Genomic DNA, 22875 nt, shown 5'->3' on the forward strand with positions numbered 1-22875 from the left:
TGTACTGCACTATTTGAAACCGAGCCAATGTTTCATACAACATCCTTTACTACCAAGCTAGTGTCATCAGCAAACAGAAATATTTTAGTTACCCATAATACTAGAGGGCATATCATTTATATAAATAAGGAACAGGAGTGGCCCCAACACTGATACCCGGGTATTCGTAAAAGACATAGCTTACAAAGATATTCCAACTACACCTGAAAATATCCAAGAGACAATTGTCAGAGCATGTGCTTCGATAAGTGCCAATGTGATAAGGAATACCACTCACTCTATGATAAGACCTAGTAGATAGTGTCGGAAGTTCCATGCGGCTTTTCACAGATGATGCTGTAGTATACAGAGAAGTTGCAGCATTAGAAAATTGCAGCAAACTGCAGGAAGATCTGCGGTGGATAGGCACTTGGTGCAGGGAGTGGGAACTGACCCTTAAGATGGACAAATGTAACGCATTGCGAATACATAGAAAGAAGGATCCTTTATTGTATGATTATATGATAGCAGAACAAACACTTGTAGCAGTTACTTCTGTGAAATATCTAGGAGTATGCGTGCAGAACGATTTGAAGTGGAATGATCATGTAAAATTAATTGTTGGTATGGCGGGTGCCAGGTTGAGATTAAGTGGGAGAGTCCTTAGAAAATGTAGTCCATCAACAAAGGGGGTGGCTTACAAAACACTCGTTTGACCTATATTTGAGTATTGCTCATCAGTGTGGGATCCGTCCAGGTCGGGTTGACGGAGGAAATAGAGAAGATCCAAAGGAGAGCAGCGCGTTTCGTCACAGGATTATTTGGTAAGCATGATAGCATTACAGAGATGTTTAGCAAACTCAAGTGGCAGACTCTGCAAGAGAGGCTCTGCATTGTGGTGTAGCTTGCTGTCCAGGTTTCGAAAGGGTGCGTTTCTGGATGAGGTATCGAATATATTGCTTCCCCCTACTTATACCTCCTGAGGAGATCACAAATGTAAATTTAGAGAGATTCGAGAGCGCATGGAGGCTTTCCGGCAGTCGTTCTTCCCGTGAACCATACGCAACTGGAAAAGGAAAGGGAGGTAATGATGATGGCACGTAAAGTGCCCTCCGCCACACACCGTTTTGTGGCTTGCGGAGTATAAATGTAGATGTAGATGTAGATAAGAATATTGCAGCATTACATTCATACCAAAGATCATCATTTTGAACACCGTCTGTAAATGAATGTTCATGCCACCTTTACGACCTTTGTCGCCTTCAAAGACCTTGCTGTTGCACATCATTCCATTCGACTCTGTAGCCACTATCAGAAAACATGTATCAAACTACAGCATCCCATTTAAAAAAGCAAAGTGGACCTTTATATCTCTGAAGCAACGAAAAACAAACGTCACATTATGGCCCCCGTTGTATCGTGCAACTTTTGTCCCACAAACTTCTCAACTCCTACCATAATTTCAGAGTTATTCTTAGTGGCAATAGTTAGTGACTCACCCTGTATAATGCACACCATCAGAGAATAAATATGTCAAATTAATTTTGGTCACTCCATGATACCTTAGACTTATCCTTGGCATTCCAAGTTTGAGGTTTCCTTGGAAACTCTATCCTGCCCCTATTCTTTAAATTTATGAGTGGGTTTATGTCATTCATTACGTAAATCACCTGTTACTAAGTGACTTTTTACAGTAGACATGTGTCGGCCTAGTCCATTATGTTGCTTCAGATCATCCCAGATTTGTTGAGATGTTTCTCTTTGAGCAGCAGCTGATTGCTTGCAAATCATTCTGTCCTTCCTCCTCGCTCTTCTTCAAGGATGACCTGACCTTGGTTTATTGGTTACTGTTGTTTCCTGTTCTTGCCATTGATTGTGCACACTTGTTAGTGGTTGTGATATGTCATACTCTACAGCAGTTCTAGACTGCTACCTCCCAATCTTGAAGACATGCAAAACAGCTTGTCTCACATCAAGCAAGTGTTCTGTTTTGCTTTACTTCTAGTTCTCTACAAGTAAATAATCACTGAATGAATACCTGAGTCATACTAGTTAATGAATACCATACCATCAAGGCAAGACATACTTTTGAGCTAAAGGAATAAAACTTACATTGTTTTTGTATGATCGTGCTCGTTCACTAGATGTGTAACAACAGCAGCATGAAGTTCTTGGTGTGACACTTACATGCTTTCCTGTTTTGTGACTGCATGCATGAAGTACTGACACCATAACAATGCAACTGCAAAATATTTCTGAACATTGCTGTAGCTTAACAAAACATTCCAAATACTGTTATCTGCACTTGCAGAGACTCTTTGACCTCCTTGCTGTAATTTGTTTGCAGTACATGCACAGTCACTATGCCTTTCTGAGGAGATACTACAAATGTAGAACAAATTTATTTTTCTCCTGCTCAGTTACAGGCCAGCTAAGGTTTTACATATCTTTATGCTACTCCTTCATCTCTACACTTCTTTCTTTCCACTCACCTGATCTTCAATTTTTACCTTGTCTTTTTGGTACTATTTTGCTGTGGAGAATTTATCAACTCAATAGTGTTTCTGTATTTGGTGTGGTTTTCTATTTCTTGCTTATTTAGGCAAGTTCCTTGGAGGTCTTTGTGCACTTGTGTAAGCCAATGAGTTCTCTTTTTTTTAAAGTTTTTAGTACTACTGCACAGTTTTTGTTTTCAGTATGCTGAGTCATTAGCCTTGTTTGCCAAATTTTGTCTCCAGTTATTTTCTTAAATATTTATCTATACTGCAATATTGTTTCTGAATTTAAATGTGTGTACAGATGTTCTGTTTCCTAATATCTTTTCTTTTTTTATAATTTTCACTCTCTATTGTTGATTCTAAAATTAGTGTCTGTGATGCAGATGTGTATTCTGGCCAAATGACTGCCCTTCAAGTTGGAGGTTCTGCAATTTTGGAGAACGAATTTTTACTATAAACATCATCTGTTAACAGAAATGCAAAGTCCATCTTTCATAGACTTCCTCTGGTGGCTCCATCTTCCCCACCATTTGGCTACATGACTTCTCATAGATCCTTAAATTTGCCTTCCCCTGATACTCCCATGCTTTGTATTTGATTGGGATGTTGCAGTCCTATTGTTACCCACTACTGCTTCTTATCAGAGGAGGCGAGTAGTCATGCTTTTCGTACTGTTTTTCTTTCTCTCTGTTTTGTGCTTTCTCTACACCATCAGTATTGCTAAATTAGCTATGAAAGTTGAACAGACAATTTTGATATTATCCATTTTTAACCAAGTAGTATTCAACGTCTGGTATTAGATTTGGACAACTGCTCCTCCTGTTCAATGTTCACTTTTCTAGTATGGTCTGAAAGAAGAATGGAGTTAGTCCATTGCCTTGGCTAAAGTCTGTTCTTATCTATAATGAGGTTCAAGTTCTTTTAAGAGGACTCGTGTTGTCTTCTGTATTTCAGATTCTTTAAGAATTTTGTATAAAAGCAGTCTTGCTTTTTAGTCATAATCCTTCTGAAATTTTACAGAAGTATTCCAATATCATTTTGCTCCTTTAGTCCTTTATCAATTTGCCCTTCACAGGACCATCCTGTCGTGAGCCATCCCTTATATATCTTGTATTTTAGAATTTCTGCTGCTGTTTTCTCCTTAACCTTTTCATGGAATTTCTTTGAATCTTCTGTGAACAAGGTTATCAGTTATTCTAGGCCAGGAATCTTACTTTTATTATTCAGTAGTAATGGTCAATTTCAACAGGTATCTATGTCTGAATCAGGAATTCATCGCCTTTTTTGGAATTGTGATTTGTTATTGGCACATAAGCTATCTGATACTCTCAAATCATATTGTTGTTGACCTCATATGCTTGGTGAGGTATGTGGTGTGTGTGTGTGGGGGGGGGGGGGGGCGGGGTGGGTGGTTACCTGCCAACATTTTAGCTAAATGTCTTTTTCTTACAATTTGTCCCATTTTATTACATCCACAATCAGGCAGACATTTATAAATGAAAACATTTTCTCCCTGGACTGTTATGGAATGTATTTATTCAAAATTAATTTGGCAGCTGTATGATTCTGAAGTGGTAGGTCAGTGTGATGTCTGAATTTTTTATAATTCCTTTTGAAGTAATACCTTCCTTGTTTTAACCATGTTTACACATTCCATATTCATTTCAAGACGAGAGTCTTCGTAGTCTGTATGCCCAGACAATGTTAGTCCCTCATGTACTAATTTCTGTCAAAGTCATGTCATACTGCATGTCTTAATATCCACTCCCCATGCAGTAGGGATGACATGTAATAACTGTGACTTAGTTGATAGTAAGCTGTCACTTGAGAATGGCATAACAGGCAAAATTCCAATTGTGAAGTAATACATGTAATAGGCTCATTATAGGCAGATAATGTTCTCATCTCCATTCTGTACCAGTCTGAGGATAGAAGTTGAATAAAATTTATATGTTTTCCTCTGGAACGTTTTCAGATGCTTCTCAACATTGTTTGCAGGACTGTTTTACCTTCTGCATTAGATTAGATTAATACTTGTTCCATAGATCATGAATACGACACTTCGTAATGATGTGGAACGTGTCAGGTTAATAAAAGATGTCTGTACAAGATATTACATTACACAAAATATTGCATGACACTAATGTTTAAGTTGTCTTTTTTTCCCTTAATTTATATCAAAAAATTCAGCCAATGAGTAGAAGGAGTTGACATCTAGAAATTCTTTTAATTTATTTTTAAATGTTAGTTGGCTATCTGTCAGGCTTTTGATGCTGTTTGGTAGGTGACCTAAGACTTTTGTGGCAGCATAATTTACCACTTTCTGTGCCAAAGTCAGATTTAACCCTGCATAGTGAAGATCATCCTTTCTCCTGGTGTTATAGCTATGCACACTGCTATTACTTTTGAACTGGGTTGGATTATTAACAACAAATTTCATAAGTGAATATATATACTGTGAGGTTACTGTGATGATCCCTAGATCCTTAAATATATGTCTGCAGGATGACTGTGGGTGGGCTCCAGCAATTATTCTGATTACACGTTTTTGAGCGATGAATACTTTTGTACTCAATGATGAATTTCCCCAGAATATGATGCCATACAAAAGCAGTGAATGAAAGTGGGCATAGTAAACTAATTTACTGAAATTCCTAACACCAAAATTTGCTATAACCCTAATAGCATACGTAGCTGAACTCAGACGTTTCAGCAGACCATCAATGTGTTGCTTGCAGTTTAACCTCTCATCAATGGACACACCTAAAAATTTTGAAAATTCTACCTTAGCTACAGACTTCTGTTCAAAGTCTATATTTATTACTGGAGTTTTGCCATTTACTGTACGGAACTGTATATACTGTGTTTTATCAAAATTTAAAGAGAGTCCATTTGCTGAGAACCACTTAATAATTTTGTGAAAAACATCATTTACAATTACATCACTTAGTTCTTGGTTTTTGGATGTTATTACTATACTTGTATCATCAGCAAAAATAACTAACTTTGCATCTTCATCAATGTGGAATGGTAAGTCATTAATGTATATCAAGAACAGTAAATGACCTAAGACCGAATCCTGTGGGACCCTGTACTTGATAGCCCCCCTTTTGAGGAATCAGCTGTTGTTTTAACATTACATGAACCACTTATTTCAACTTTCTGCATTCTTCCAGCTAAGTATGAATTAAACCATTTGTGCACTGCCCAACTCAAAGCATAATGATCTAGCTTATCTGAAAGAATTCCATGATTTACACAATCAAAGGCCTTTGAGAGATTACAAAAAATACCAATGGGTGATGTCTGGTTATTCAGAGCATTTAATATTTGATCAGTGAAAGCGTATATAGCATTTTCTGTTGAAAAGCCTTTCTGAAAACCAAACTGACATTTTGTTAGTACTTTATTTTTACAAATATGGGAGGCTACTCTTGAATACATAACTTTCTAAAAAATTTTGATAGAGCTGTCAGAAGAGAGATTGGGCGGTAGTTGTTGACATCCGACGTATCCCCCTTTTTATGCAATGGTTTTACAATGGCATATTTCAGTCTATCGGGGAAAACACCATGCTCCAAAGAGCTATTACATATGTGGCTGAGAATCCTACTTATCTGTGGGGAACAAGCTTTAAGTACCTTGCTGGAAGTGCCATCAATTCCGTAAGAGCTTTTACTTTTCAGTGAGTTTATTATTTTACTGATTTCAGAGGGAGAGGTTGGTGGAATTACAGTTGTTTGAAACTGCACAGGTATGGCCTCTTCTATTAGTAGCCTTGCCTCTTCTAGTGAAGATCTAGATCCTATTTTCTCCACAACATTTAAAAAATGATTATTGAAAATATTTTCAATTTCTGATTTTTGTTAGTACACTTGTCATTCAGTTTTATGGCACTAAAGTCTTCCTGTGCTCTTGGTTGCCATGTTTCCCTTTCAATAATATTCCAAATTGCTTTAATTTTATTATAAGAGTTACTGATCTCAGACATGATACACATGCTTCTGGACTTTTTAATAACTTTCCTTAGTACCGCACAATAGTTTTTATAATATTGAACAATTTCGGGGTCAGTACTCCCTCCTGTTGTTAGATACAGTTCTCTTTTACAGTTGCAAGATATTCTTATTCCTTTAGTTAGCCAAGGTCTTTTATATGATTTCTTGGAATTATGTTTAACTATTTTCTTGGGAAAACGATTTTCAAATACCCTTAAAAATGTATCGTGAAATAAGTTATATTTCAAGTTTGCATCGGGTTCCTTATACACATCATCCCAGTCTAGCTGCTGTATGCTTTCCCTAAAGTTTGCAAAATTTATATTGTTAATTGAAAGCATTGCTTTGAAAGTCTTATTTGATACACTGCATGGAGCTATGTCATGTACTGTAACTAGCTGTGCACCATGATCTGAAAGACCATTCTCAACAGGATGAGCATTTATGTCCTTAAACTTATCTTGGGCTATAAAAAAGTTATCTATCAATGTACTGCTGTTCTTTGTTATCCAAGTAGGAAAATCAATGACAGAGCTCAAATTGAAAGAACTGAGAAATACTACAAGGTCATTCTTCCTATTACACTCTTTCAGGGAATCAACATTGAAATCCCCACAAATGATAATTTGCTTCCCCCTCTCTGACAGACAGCACAACAAAGCATTCAAGTTTTCTAGAAATAGCTGGAAATTCTCTGAGGGGGACCTATACACTGTTACAATTATGAAAGTGCCATCATTTCGTTTAAGTTCAGTGGCACATGCTTCCATATGTTGCTATACACAAAATTTTTTAGTTTCTAAATTTTTTACACTGTGGAAGCTTTTGGCATATATGGCAACTCCTCCTCTCATCATATTATCCCTACTTACATGTGCAGCTAATTTGTACCCATTGATGCTAACCTTTTGCATATCAGTGACAATGTGATGCTCAGACAGGCATAGTACATCTATTACATTCTCAGTTTCTATATCTTCTAAACAAAGCAGAAGCTCATCAGTTTTATTCTTCAATCCCCAATAGTTTGATGACATATACTAACATTATTTTTCACTTTACTTTTGTGAGTATCTTGAACATTGTTCTTCTTATCCTGATTTATTGGTGCGTGTGCATTAATTATTGTGTACCTCTCATCTAAATATTGAATTATTGCAGGGAGAGACTCTTCCTGGAGGTAATGAAAAATTTGGTACCATTTGCAACATAATTGCCATTATGATTGCAGAGTGTAGCTCTGGAGTAGTTTTGCTAATTTCTTCCCAGTGTTCTCCGTGAAGAATCTACAGTTCTCTGTCTGTGGTATTTCTCCATCTGGGAATGTGCTATTTTGTAATGCCAATTTTAACTTATTGTCCATTTTCAATGTCTGAAAGTATGGTGAGTTTGGTAATATTTATTAATGTTTGCATGTTTAATGATCCAAGCCTGTATATTGTCTTGGGTATGAACTTATGGTTCAGTTTAGAACTCACTCCTCACTTCTGCAAGTTGGTCTGGGCTGCCCAGAGCACAAAGACACAAATATGTCACATATGATGATCGATTTCTCTGTCAGTGAATGTCAGTTTCAATAATTAAAAAAAGTGAACGAAAATTTTATACAAGGCATAAGTGTATGACAGGTTAAAGATGCTTTTGGTCACTTTTCTTTTTGAAGTGTCTAGTAGGAAGTACTGCTACAACCAAGTTATTGGCTTGTGTAGTGATTTACAGCACTAAAAACAAAGTGAGAAAATGGACAATGAATTCTTAATAACATTCTTTTTCATTAACTGCAACATTTTATCGTGTCCTCTTTAATGATATTTTGAAGCCTCACTTACAGCATTTTGTGGACCAATCACATGTTGGTGGGCGGTAATAGAAATCTATTTACTGTCTTATCTTTTCTAAAACACTGGCCATTTCTTCAAATATTTCAGGTGGAAGCCTCAAGACACACATCTGATACAGCAAGGTAAGTTTTCAAAATTCACTGCAGAACTTTTTGAGAAATATAAAATTTTATTTATTAATTGTGAGAGTACTTCAGATATAAAATGCACTACTGCAATTATTCAGTATTACCGATAAGCAACAACATTACAAGACAGTTTGGTCAGTAATGCTATTCTCTGCAACAACCATTATGTGACTTTTCCTAGAGAAATAGAGCAAATGTCTACTATCCATACAGGAAAATAAAAGTTCAGGTTTAATGTCAGGAGCTGTATTATGCTTAATGCAGAACATCACATGAAAATCACTGAAATTCAACAGATTCATGTTGATGGGCACAAGCTAATATCATATTGCAGTAAAAAGAGTAAGAAGAAACGGTGAGTGGCTATATACCCAAAAATTGGAGCTGATTCCCAGCCTTCTAGGTTAATGAATATAGTGTTGAACAGCTCTTTCAATGCTGTTGCACAGTGGTGCTCAGGAAACACAATCTTGTAGTGGTGACAGTTTATGGGCCACCATGAAGAAGAAATGTAAGTAGCTGGTGCCAGTTTCAGTAAGGTTGTGAAGACTTAACTGGTGAATCCTCATTCTCTTAGTTTCTGTTCATCCCGGTGTGTTCCTGAAGGCTTGCCCATTCATTAGACACATTACAGGTGACAAGGTAATGCATAATTCACAAGGTAATACATAATTCCCAGCTCCAGATCAATGGGTACGATTCGCACATACCCTCTGTTACAGGCCTGGTCCAGAGAGGGGTGACTGCTTAAGCTGTTACCTTCCCAAATGCCAATTGGTCCCTCTGTCAGGAGTTCGGGAGGCGTGGCCTGAAGTGTGAACAGTCATTTACAGGGGGGCCCAGTTGGAAGGAGCATGCCATTGGAGTCGTTGACAAATATGGGGGACTTTTTTTCAGTGACTCAATCAGCATCTTAGTGTATGTCTACTAAATGTAAACAGAATGAGGCTAAAGATTTGAAGGCCCTACCAGCTGCACATCAGTTCCTCATGGGATCATGTACCAGACGTGGTCAGTCCTTTACTATGGTTTATGCATGCATTATTCTGAAAGATGTTGTTGCAGTTGCAGGCCCTGTGAAATTCTTTCCTCATTTATGTAATGCAGCTTTGCTTCTGAAGACTTTTTGCGATTTTCAAGCCCAACAACTCCTTATAGCAACACTCCTCCAGAGTTACCCTGTACGTGTTGAGGACCATTGATGGCCTCACCATGGGAGAAATCCACACTTACCTCTCTAATCATGGCATCTTTGCAGCCCATTGAGTAATGAAAAAGATGGATGCAAACTTAATGCCCACATGCACCCATTTTCTACTATTTGCTCGAGTAGTGTTTGCCTCAAACATTAAGGCAGGCTAGGAAGTCATCACGGTCCAACCGTACATTCCAAACCAGATGAGTTCCTACAAGTGTCAACATTATAATAAAACACGTATCCTGTCAAAACATGGGCAAATGTGTTACTGTCGGCAGAGATTCTCATGAGGGCAGCTGTTTGCCTCCTCTCTGCTATATCAATTGTCATCCCGTGAATGTCCCATGTGTCTTACATAGCAAGCCATCCAGGAAATCTGAGTGAAGGACATCAAACCCCACCCTGTTACTTGCAGTTGTTAGCTAGTGAAAATCAGTGCATTTTACCATTTGGCATTTATGGTACCGTTTTTGCTATGCCATGCATAGTGGAGGATGTGCCCAGCCAGACTTGCAACCTCAAGTTCAGTATTGCAGTAGTGAAATCACCCATGTCACAGTAGCATCCCTGTCTACTACAGCTGCACAACAAGCTATCAGATCTTTGCCCCTGGTGGCGAAATCACCTGCTACACAACTGTCAGCTGAAAGGACTAAAACAATGCTCCTGCAAAGACTTTCTGCAGCTAAAAAAGTATTCTTCATCTGCCAACTAGAAATCTTTAAGAACTCTAACGAAAACAAACGGTTTTCTCCTTCCCTTGCTTGGAGATCCCCTTCAGTGCTGTTGGCACATGTACCCCACCTGACTGACCTCTGTTTTGCTGGTGCCTGCTGGTGCCCACTGCCTACCAATTTTACGCCATGGAATTCACTTGCTGACCCAGGGAGAAAGCCAGTATGTTTGTAGATCTCATAGAACAGGATTCTCCAGCCTCTACCCCCTGTAGCAGTGAATTTTTGAAGGCTGGCACTTAGAAGCAACCAGGATGACTAATCTTCATTTGTTCTCTCCGGCCCAATCCCCATTATGACTCTTCTCCAATGGAACATTCATGGCATTAGATCCAAAAAGGAGGAATTACAGCTGCTCTTGGAATTGCAGTGTCCTCTTGTTTTCTGCTTCCAAGAAAAAAATTGTCCTCACAACCTCTTTGACCTCTCATGTTTCCTTCTGGTCCTCTGTAACCTTTCCCCCAAGGACACCATTCCATGTAGTGGGGGAGCCATGCTGGTCATCCATCTCATTGAACACTCCACTGCTAGCTGTTGCAGTCTGCATTTTCCTTCCTCATTTCACCTTTTCTCTTTGCAACATCTACACCCCTCCATCATTTGCTGTTACCAAGTTGGACTTACTCCAGCTCATTGGTCAGCTCCCTTACTCCTTTTTGCTGCTTGGCGACTTTAATGCCCACCATCTGCTTTGGGGCTCTTGGAGAACTTGTCGAAGAGCTTCCCTCTTAGCTGACCCTCTGAATCATCTCTCTTACCATTGTAGCGCACATGGTCCTTTCAGATTCCATGCACATTTATTACCATTTGGACCTCTCGTTCTGCGCTTTCCAGCTCGCCCGTCGTCTTGATTGGCTCGTTCCCTCTGACACATACTCAAGTGATCACTTTCTGTGTGTTATCCATTCGCCGACTCCTATCCCACCTGTGTACAAATCCAATTGGCAACTTTCTAAAGCCGACTGGACGCTTTTTACTCCTCCCTCACGACCTGTACACAGATGTGATGACCAGGTAAAGTATCTTCCAAACGTTATCCTTGCCGCTGAAGGATGTTCCATACCATGCACTTCAAGTTTACTGTAGCGTGTCCTGGTCCCTGGTGGACTGAGGCATGCAGCGATGTGATTGGCTTGCAGAGATTTGCTCTCCACATTTTGAACCATCATCCTGATGCATCTGCTGGTGGGCTGGTATCCTCTGTGGTCTATACGTGTGGGGCTTCAGAGGTATCTGCCCCATTTACTAGAGGAAGTTTTGAAAGACAAAGTTTTATCAACGTTTAGATGGTTTGGCTTTGTCAGACACATTTATCCAGGAAATGTGATGCCTGAATGCTCATACTGAGTATCATTGTCTTTGCTATCCCCATTAACCATATTGTGGACTCTCCCACCAAGCATCTCAGCTCCCTTTTCATCTAGGATTTTACAATCTGTTGCAGTTCTACATCCTTCACTTTTCCACTGGCAAAACCTTTTATTTGAATATTTGGAGGCAGAATGAGTTTGTTACACACTCTTTACATCTTGCGCCTTTTGTTCTTCCATTCGCTGAAACTAGAAAATTCCTGGGGCTCATGTCTGATAGGAAACTTCCTTGGTAATCCCGTGTATTCTTACCTGGGTGTACATAGTTCCCAGACCCTCAGTGTCCTACTTCTCTTAAGTGGTACTTCCAGGGGAGCGCATCAAACCACACTCCTCCATTTTTTTAAAATTCCATGTCCATTCATAACTAGACTGTGTGTGTTCAGTTCATTCCTCTGCACCTCTGTCCATCATATGCTGTCTTAACAGCCTCCACCATCATGGAATATGTTTCGCCACTGGCGACTTTTTCACCATTCCGATTGAGAGTATGCAGGACATGTTGATCTATAGTCATACTGGCATGATGTCCTCAGTGGTTAGGCATGCCATTTCTCTTTCATGCCTGGCCACTCATCCTATTCCCTCTTATTGGATGACTCTCTTGCCTGCCAGTATGGGGCACGCCATCCTGCTGTTACCATCTGGACCTCACTTTTGGCTTCTGCTTCGGCAACTTAACTTCACAGTACCTGCCACGTTCCTGATGGTTGTGAATTCTTCGCCATCTTGGCTTCATGTAGCAGCCCATGTTCATTGTGGACTTCATTTTCTCCAGTTTTATAAGCAGGACCCACTGTAGGAAAAAATGCATAAATAGTATGGACTAATCTGTCGTCGAGATTCGTTGCAATATTACACTCTACACGAATTGTACTGACTGGCAGTATGGCCACCAGTTGATAACTCACAAATTTTATCAGTATTATGCACCATCACTTGTCCACATGAGAAACCTAGTAGCCATCCTACTGAATATTTGTGGCTGAAGTCCGCAATGTGTTTTGTTTTTATCTCTGATTCAAACATATTAACGTTTGCATGTACCTCACGTTCTTTAACAAAACGTTCCAGGTATACATATGAATGGTCAGTGTCCCAAGAGCCTGCAGATATTTCCACAATTTCCACATTCCCGAGATGCAATTTATTATTAATTCAGTGACGTTAGCCATGCTTTTGTGTGTTTCCATACCAGTCAATGCTGCGCATCACTACCCCTTGCTCATATTTTGGAAGAAAGTAGTTTGCTTTCAATTTAGACCAATGTTCTTTCAGAATTGGAGTGAACGTCATTACATTGCAGATTCAAATGATGTGGAGACTTGCATACTGATTGTTTTTATACAATTTTCAGGAACAATATCATGCAGAAATATCCTCAGAGGTATGAACTGATGTCATGGTAGAGTCGAACATTGTACAACAGCTGGTTCCTATTGGTGAAGTGACAACACGATTCTTTAGGTGGCCTTAAATTACCAAGAGCTCCATACCCCAAACATCTAAATTGACAGTTCCACGTTTCTTGGATTTCCACATTGTCTCAGGCAATGTATCCTACGTAAGCACGCTGTAAAATCTAGTGATTTTAAGTTTTCTGGCGAGTTTAAGCATATCTATGTTTTTAATGCTTCTTTCCAGTACAATTGCCGTGGGCATTTTTTTAATGTACAACCCAAACCATTTCCTGTGTTGTAAATATAGGCCTTTACCGATAGCGATGGCCTCCATGGTCATATTATTCCTTTTAGCTGCTTGTGATAACTTTTCGCTTTTTCGAGCAGTTCTGTACTGCTTGAAAAACGTTAGCTCTCCTAGCTGATGAAACCAGTGGCTGACAGCGCAGCAAATGGAGGTGTCAGAAACAGAATTATTCCACCAGATGTCTTTGGTATTGGTAGGAACCTGGGCATTTTAACACATCGTTTCCTTCCTTCTTTCTGCCTCAAGGTACATTTTGCCGCTGTCAACAATTTTTTAAACATCCCGTAGGTTTTTCTTCTTCTTTAGTGTGCAGTGAGCTGCATTGAGTGTTTCTTGAAGGTTAGTCCAGTACCCTATTTAAGTTCGAGCAAACATTGCCTCATCAACCACGTATGCAGAAATAGGTTGTCCTACATGAATATCCATCCCTTGACAATCCTGTGCAGCCTTATCAATGAATATTTGGTCTGCAATATAATGATCTTTATTTGAAGTGTAGCCAATGTTGTCCCCTTTGCATACATTGTTCAGAACCTTAAAGCCCTTATCAGCATAAGCCAGGTGCTATTTCAGTTTTGTTCGAGCTCCACAGAAACTGTATCCAGAGATGCAAAGTTCGAATGGCAGATTCTCGAGAATACCACCTCCAACTTTGTTGATACGTTTCCTAGCACTCATGTCACACTACTGCATGGTTTGAGCTTTGCTTTTCGTATTACGTAGAAAATTGCGAGTATTCACGTAGCTCTTGAGCCTAGATAAGAAACTAAGCCATTTCATCAATGCCCTGTTCCCTCGACCTGCTCTATGAGGAACATATTGGGTTAAAAGCATTCCCGTAATTCATTTCTGACACGAATAGGTTTGTTCTTAATACTGTGGTGAATAATGCGATTATATTTGTCAATGATTTGTGGCTGTATGTTCAGCCATTTGCGCATACGTTGAAGATTAATTGCTTCTCATTCGGTTTTTGATTGTCCAGTGCAACCATTTGGCAATACTAGGTTCCAAATGGGAGAATGTTGAATAGTGATTTATCCCACATCATTCCAATTCTGCTTTGAACTGCCTGTCGTAAAATTCAATTCCATCATTTGTCTCAAAGTTGTTGGGCAGTCGATTTAGTCCTGTCTGCAACAGTTGTTCAGAAACCTCTCAAACCTCCTTCTCTGTCTTTCCTTCCAAAGGTAAGGCCCAAGCGAAATTGGAATGTATCTGTAACCACGAGAATGTACTTGGAACCATTATTTGATTGTTAGTAGTATTGCGTATCTGAGACCAGCCTCCCATGCATAATCCATTCCTCGTATTATCAGAAATATTCTGCATGCATGTATGTAAAGCTCACGAACAACTCACTCCTCAATTACTCAACGATTCAAATTTTTTAAGCTCAGGGAAGATCGATATTATTTTGTTCCCGTGATCTGCTTTGTCTTGACCAGCTGAAGCTGTAAGCAGTCGTAATCAATCTATGATTTCATTTAGTTACCATAATTTATATACTCTAGAGGTAGATTGTTCAGTCTCTCAGGCTGAACTACGTCTATTTTACTTGGACTATGTGGAGCTGCTACTGCTGGTTCAGTTAAAATCCTGTATTTGTCGCTCTATGACACTTCTGTTCATCCTTTTTGGGTTTTACATGCATTGGTCATGTGTAATATTGGACCACATGTTTTTATTGTTTCAGGGTATGTTTTTAACATTTGACATTTTCAAAAGTATTAACTGTAACAGCCTAGGCAATCTTTCAAATTCCTTGTTCCCTATTCTTATTGCTTTCTTGGTTAAACAGATTGAGTGGTTACCTAACATATATGGTTTTGCCCTGATGACCTCATGTGTTCTGTCTTAACTCAGCATTACTACTCCTCCTTCTGTTTCTGCTTTTGTCCATAGTCCCTGACAGCTCTTTCAGACTGTCAGTTACTGACTTACCTGTTACTGGGAGATACTGGTCTCGTTGCAGGTGCCCTATCCTTTACAAATGTAACTTCTGTCAAATTGCCCTCCGCACCTCAGTTTTTAGCATTACACTTTTTCGACAACATGCTGCTGTATACTAAGCCATTTTTGAGACAGTTTACAACTTACATATACTTTGAGACAATCGGTGGTGATGGGGGTGAAGTGCCTTGGCTATCACATTGCTGTTCCACACAGACGTTAGTTTTGCATTGATTTGCTTAATTTTTCGTTGATACACAGTTCACATCGCTGTATTCGAGCATTCAACACATCAACATTCATAGCACCTCCCTTCACAAGACCTTGAGTTCCATTAATTTAGTGTTGATTGCCTCCATCTTTTTGTCAAATGCACGTCCTTTGCGTCCTCTGAATGAATGTGCCACACATGTGCATAGTGTGCAATATACTGACGGGTGCTTTTTGGTGCATTGCCTTTCTGAAGAATCTTGTTGAAGTTTTGTTTCTATTGACCCTCATTCAATTTACTAGTTTTATATGTAACCAGCAAGCTATACTGAGAGTTACTCTGGCAATCCTCACATATAACGAATTCATTGAGTGACATGTCAGTTCCTACAGGTGCTTGGAAAATATGCATTAAATTCACATTGTCCTGTTTAAAAGTTACAAGGTTGATGTATCTCAGACCAAGGGCTGTCGTATGCTTAAGTATGTCTCACTGAAGTAAAATATATTGACTTGCATGTGGCGAGCAAAGCAGAAATATCTGCAGATAACCTGATTTTCCACTGAGATGTTGCCAAATAAGAATGTGGTGTTTGGTTTTACATTGTCAGATGGTGGAATATCACTGCTTTTTCTGGCTGCCTAGTATGTTACTCCCTTAACTCCATGCAAAATCTCCTACAGTAGCTGCTATTTTGAGTGAAACAGAATTTTTGAAAAATATATACATGCTCTAAGTGGTCTCCCACAGAATGTCAACAGTGTAAAACTATATTATTTTCCGCAGCATGAACCTTCAATAACTAACCAAAACACTTCTAATATCGAGAAGTAATGATCCATTCGTCTTGTTCTTCTGGTTTCTACCTTCATCATTGCAGGACTAGTCATTTAAAGACCCTTGTGGTGAGACTGTTTCGTCCACTTCGTTACGGTGGTAACTTTTTGTTTACATTGAAATGGAGTTGTTTTATAAACTCTTCTTTACAGCTGGGTATATCAACAAAACTTAAATAAGATCGTAATTCAGTGCCCACATCTGGTAATGATGAATCATACATATCCACTTCCATCAATTCACAGAATGCACCATGGAGTCAAGCTATGGTGCCAGCCCGGGGTGATCAAGTGGTTCTAGGCGCTACAGTCTGGAACCGCGCGACCGCTATGGTCGCAGGTTCGATTCCTGCCCCGGGCATGGATGTGTGTGATGTCCTTAGGTTAGTGAGGTTGGTTAGGTTTAAGTAGTTCTACGTTCTAGGGGACTGATGACCTCAGAAGTTAAGTCCCATAGTGCTCAGAGCCATTTTTTTCAAGCTATGGTAGTTTACAATGTGTGGAAAATTTGGCAAGTGATCAACTGTAGATTACTGCACAATGTGCCGTAGAATTGGAAGATATGTGACTGCCTTCTTTGCCAACACGTTAGCTCATCCTGTACTGCATTTCATTAAAATGTTGAAAATCTGTTCCTGTAGATCTGTGGTCCCTCTGTTAACTATTTTAACTGTACCAACTTAATCCCCTACAGAGATGGTATGATCACCTCATAACATCAGGGGAGAGCAAACTTTTTTGTGGAAGAAGGCTGAAATCTTCTTTGACACATTGCATGCTCAGTATTATTAATCCAAGGAGAATATTACTTTGTCATCACTAAATAGATGGTTTTCAAGTAATGCCATTTATTAGATGTCCCTATTCGAGATTACACTGAGACTAACATGCTTACACCCACTGGTATTCAAACTGTAGGTTTGACTGAACAGCATTATGTTGATACCAGATGCCTGCTGCAGCAATGACTTCACCTCTCCTGCAAGAAAAGTACATAGTGTTAGTTAGAGGCTTATTTGCTCATTTTCTCTGTTAATCAGCATCAGCATTAATACTTAAACTGGCTCAAAACAGGGACTTTTGATGCATGACTTGACATCCTTATCCTTCGATGTTTGTCAAAAGTGAGCAAATTATTTATCAGTTGCTGTAAGTATATTTTCGCGACATCTACCACTATTATAGTTATAATTGAATAATAATAATAATAATAATAATAATAATAATAATTGTAGTAATAATGACTATTATTATTATTATTATTATTTCCTTTCGCAGACATTATTATTATTATTATTATTATTTAGCTTCAAATCCCGTATTTTGTTCACATTTGTGTATTTATCAGGCACAGTCTACACTTTATTAACTGTATAGTGCATAGCACCACTGTCTGCATTCCATCACTCATTTGGTTTGTGTTACCTGCAGCACTTAGATCGACCAATCCAGTGGTAGCTCTCATAGTAGCAGCAGTAGCACATCAGAGTACTGTGAGCTGATACATGTTTTCATAAGAAGTGACTTATTTTAAATTTTCTCAGTGTTCCTTACCTTCAACTCGTATATTTCGTATATGTCTGTGTATTTACCATGCCAATTCTGATATGGACAGATATAGTAATTGCTGTGTTCAGATGTAAATCAATTTAGTGATTCTTTGCTCGCAGCTCCAGGCAGTGTTGTCCACCAATTGGTCCACTGCTGCAGTCACCTTGGGCACTGCCCACTCTGAGATTGACTTCTCACTTGTTGAATGGGAAGTCATTCCAGCATGTGGGTGGTAGTGAAAGAATTTCCATGTTTCCAATCGGAGAACCTGCTCAGTTCGTCTGATGAACAGATTTGGGTGCTGTCTATGGCTGATGAAATCCATGAGCCAGATGAAGTTACTTGCCATGTTCCAGAGGAAACCTCTCAGTGTGCAAGACTGGGCATTCTAAGAGGGTAGTATTATTGGTAATTGGAAGCTCTGATGGCACCATTTAGAGATACGACTGCATAAGAGGGGAAGAAATCCAACATGCATTCTGTGTGCATACTAGATACGAAATGGTTGCTTCTGGATGCCATGAAAAGCATGGCATAGCCATTGTAGGTGGTGGCTCACATTGGTGTTAACAATAAGTGCCACATTGGTTTTGAAGAGGTTCTTTCTGGTTTGGAAGAGGTTCTTTCTGGTTCAGGTGACTAGCTAGTAAAGACTGCCAGTCTTGCTTGTGAGATGAAGGTGGAGCTCACCATCTGTAGCATCATGGGCTGAACTGAAAGGGGTTCCTTGGTGCGGAGTGGAGTGAAGGTCTGAATCAGAGTCCCAGACAGTTCTGCAATTGTGTAGGTTGCACATTCCTCGACTAGCGCCAAAAGGTGGTGGATTTGTGGCTTCTGCTTAGTGGGTCAGGAGTCAACTACACAAAGGAAGCACGTCCATGAGTATGGGGGATGTGCAGGGGAGACTGGGCTTTTGTTATGTTATAGGGTCTCAGGTAAGTGCAGGAAGGGCTTCAGTTTCAAAGGCTGCAAGTATAACACCGAAAGAGGGTAGATACAACCACAATAAAGGTATGGAAATAAGTTCAGCTGAAATTTTTCAAGGGTCCTAACCATGTTCCCAAAGAATAGATGAAATACAGTTGGTGGTGTAGTGTTCATTTCTCCGATGTAGTTTACCTTGTAGTGAAATTTAAGTAGATCGTTCCCTTGAGGTAGTACAAGTGATCAATTAAAAGTTATGGGCTGAGAGGCTGTGGTCTGTCTGTAAAACTACTTCTTCCTGACGTTTCGTTGCTAACTGCGGGCAACATCTTCGGAAGTGAGTCAACAATGGCTGCCAGGCCATGGATTTCCCAATTATACAGAGTGCATAGAGGGCAGCAACATATGTCACGTGTGGCCGACTGTAAGTCTATCTCTGACTAATGTCATTATTCTCGATTGAATGTAATCGATCGTTGTTGATGCAAAGTCGACCACCATATCCTGTCTAACTTTAAGCCTTCCTCTTTTCTGTTGAAATTATTGTGGTGTTGCTGAATCTCTATAGCTTCACTATACATACATGCATAATAATTGATGTCCTGGCTAGTACGCTTGTCTCAATAAATTTTAGTTCATGATCAGTGTCTTTAAAAACATGTTCCGCTACAGCTGATTTGTCGGTATATCCCAGTGGACAGTTCCTTTTTTGTCCGGTTTAGTGGGTATGGGCACTTCTTATCTTTGTTCCAATATAACCTTCCCACAGCCACACGGAATTTTATACGCCTCAGGAGTTGCTAAGAGGTGTCGTGCATCTTTCGCCGATCTTAAACACTCGCTAATCTTGGTCAGTGAAATTCTGGGTTTGAGATCGCATTGTCAACTATAAAATTCCGACGTTCCAGCGACTGTTGCAAGACCCCTTCCTTGGGCACCTTGCAACAGTCGCCGATACGTCGGAATTTTGTAGTTGACAATGTGGCCTCAAACCCAAAAGAATTTAAAGATTTTAATTGACTGTGACAAGGGCCGCAGAAGCCTACGTTTACATGCACTAATCTTCTTTGTGGGTCTAAAGATTGTTTCAAATAGACACTTGGCCAGAACTTCCCCAGTAGGGTTCATAATATATATTAATAAATAAATGGAACAAAAACTTTTCCAGCTGACCGTTGTTCTTGCTGAATGTTGTCACACGCTTTTCTTAACAGCCATTTGCATTTTTATTATTATGATTTGGATCATCTTGCAAATAAACTGGCGCACAGATGTTATTAGCTCTTTCCACCAGTGGTCTAATGACACTTCTCTTCTGCCTGGGATGATGGCTCCAATCCTTATGGAGGTAATGGTCAGTGTGTGTTTCTTGTCTGTACACTTTATGCCATAGACTCCCATCTGTCCGTTTAATTACTGATACGTCCAAAAAATTTAATTGTGCATTTCTCTTTTTCTCCATAGTAAATTGTATCTTTGGATTAATACTATTCTGATAGATCAAGAAACCATACAATTCCTCTTTACCGCGATTCCATATCACAAAAGTCTCACCCACATACCGATACCACTTTAAAGGGCTTTTACTGCCAGACTGCAGTGCCTGTTGTTCAAAAAATTCTATGAAAAGATTATCAACAGCTGGACTAAGAGGGCTGCCCATAGCCATGCCTTCTGTTTGTTCATGAAACTCATTATCATACTGGAAATAAGTCATGGACAGGCAATGTTGGAACCTGCACGGCCTGGCAGACAGTCGTTGACTCGCCTCGGAAGTTGTTGCCCGCAGTTGGCAACGAATCGTTATGAAGTAGTAGTTTCACAGATTGACCACGGCCTCTCAGGCCGGACGTTTTAACTAATGAAGACGCTGACTGAAAGCCAACACATTATGATTAGTATGGGTGGAGCTTATACCCACCAACAGGAATAAATCAATAAGTTCCCTTTACCTACGCTGTGACTTCGATGAAACAGTTGGTGAACAGTTCATAGAAAACTTCAAATAGGTATCCCACTCGTACAATTACAATTAGTGGGAATTTCAGTCTACCATCGATATAGTGGCGAAAATAAATTTTTAATCTCAGTGGTAGGCATAAAACGTCGTCCGGAACCGTAGTGAATGGCGTCTCTGAAAATTATTTTGAACAAAGAGTTCAGAAGCGCACTCAATAACCCTGACCAAACAGGGAGCATAACATGTACAGGGATTAGTGACCACAATGTTGTTGAGTCATGAAGAGTTCACAAGAGTGAATACTGTAACATCGAAACTCACGAAAATAGACTCAATGTTCATGCCCCTGAAAAAGCAGATAAAAATTTGCTTGACACAATCCGAAGAGACAGTTTCCACTCCTTCAGATAATTCTTTCTAAACACAGTCCATATGCAGTTTAAAGCAAAATAAGTAATAACTTAGAGATACATGTCAAATATATTAATAAGAGGTGGTACTGACACAACAGGTCAGACTTTTGGTGCAGAAACAATGCAAAACACATGCTAAATTTAAAAGAACGCAAAATCCACAAGTTTTACAGAAGCTCGAAATTTAACGCAAACTTATATGAGAGAGGCTTTTAATAGTTTCCAGAATGACACTCTGTCTCGAAATTGGTAGAAATCCCAAAGAGATTCTGGTTGTATGTAAAGTATACAATTGAAGGTGCATTAATACCTTCATTGCGTAATAAGAATGGTAAAGTTAGTGACGACAGTGCTACTAAAGCGAGTTAGTGAAGACGAATTTTCTAAATTCCTTCACAGGAAAAGCAAAGTAAATATTCCAGAATTCTAATAAGGAATAACTGCCTACATGAGTAACTTAGAAGTAGGTATCCTAAACGTAGTGGAGCAGCTTAACACTTAAGAAAGGCAATGCCTCTGGTCCAGATTGTACACCATTGAGGTTCCTTTCAGAAAGCTGATACAATAGCTCCATTCTGAGCGGTCATATACAGCTCTTCAACTGCAGAAAGATCGGTACCCAAAGACAGGAAAGTTTCACAAGTCACACCAGGACCCAAGTCACTTTGCTATAGGATTTTGGAAAATGTAATCTGTTTGAACATTATGAATTACCTTCAAGACATCATTCATTGACCAGTAGCAAAAACACATTCGGAAAACATAATTCTTGCGAAACAGAAGCTCTTTATTCTCACAAAGTAATGACAGATATGGACAGAAGACATTACATTGATTCCATAATTTTTGATTTTCAGAAGGCTTTTGACTCAGTTCCTCACAAGTGACCTATTACATTGTGTGCCTGTGGAGTATCATCCTAGTTGTGTGAACTGATTCATGATTTTGTACCAGAAAGGTCACAGTTCGTAATAACTGGGAATGTCATCGAAGTAATATCTGACGTTTCCCAAGTAAGTGTTATAGGCCCTCTCTTGTCGCTGATCTACATACCGATTTAGGAGACAATCTGAGCAGCTCTCTTCGATTATTTGCAGATTATGCTGTCATTTACCTTATTGTAAAGTCATCAGATGATCAAAACGAATTGTGCAGTGATAGACAGGATACCTGTATGATGTGAAAAATTGCAGTTGACTGTAAATGATGAAAAGTATGAAGTCAACCACATGAGTACTGAAAGGAATGTACTAAATTTCGTTCACACGATAAATCATACAAACCTAAAATCTGTGAACTCAACTAAATACATAGGAATTACACTTATGAATAAATTACATCATAACATTCATGTAGGTAATGCTCTGAGAAAGCGAACAAAAGACTGATTTCTTGGCAGACCACTTTGAAAACGTAACAGGTCTGGTAAAGAAACCGCTTACACTATGCTTATCTGCCCTCTTGTGGAGTATTGCTGTGTCGTGTGGGACATCAAAGAAATTCAAGAGAGGACAGCTCGTTTTGTATTATCGCGAAATGGGGGTGTGAGTGCTATAGATATGCTACATGAACTG

General features: G+C 39.3%; 1 protein-coding gene across 1 annotated transcript in view; it reads left to right on the plus strand.

The window, feature by feature from the left end:
- The window catches only part of LOC126427242 (zinc finger protein 431-like), a 344078-nt gene that overhangs the window by 306288 nt on the left and 14915 nt on the right, over nt 1-22875 (plus strand). Inside the window, exon 5 of the mRNA XM_050089482.1 lies at nt 8404-8438. Within this exon, the coding sequence (XP_049945439.1) occupies nt 8404-8438 (35 nt within the window). The remainder of the gene's footprint in view (nt 1-8403; nt 8439-22875) is intronic.

This window comes from Schistocerca serialis, chromosome 11, assembly GCF_023864345.2.
Source record: "Schistocerca serialis cubense isolate TAMUIC-IGC-003099 chromosome 11, iqSchSeri2.2, whole genome shotgun sequence".
Classification (NCBI taxonomy): domain Eukaryota; kingdom Metazoa; phylum Arthropoda; class Insecta; order Orthoptera; family Acrididae; genus Schistocerca; species Schistocerca serialis.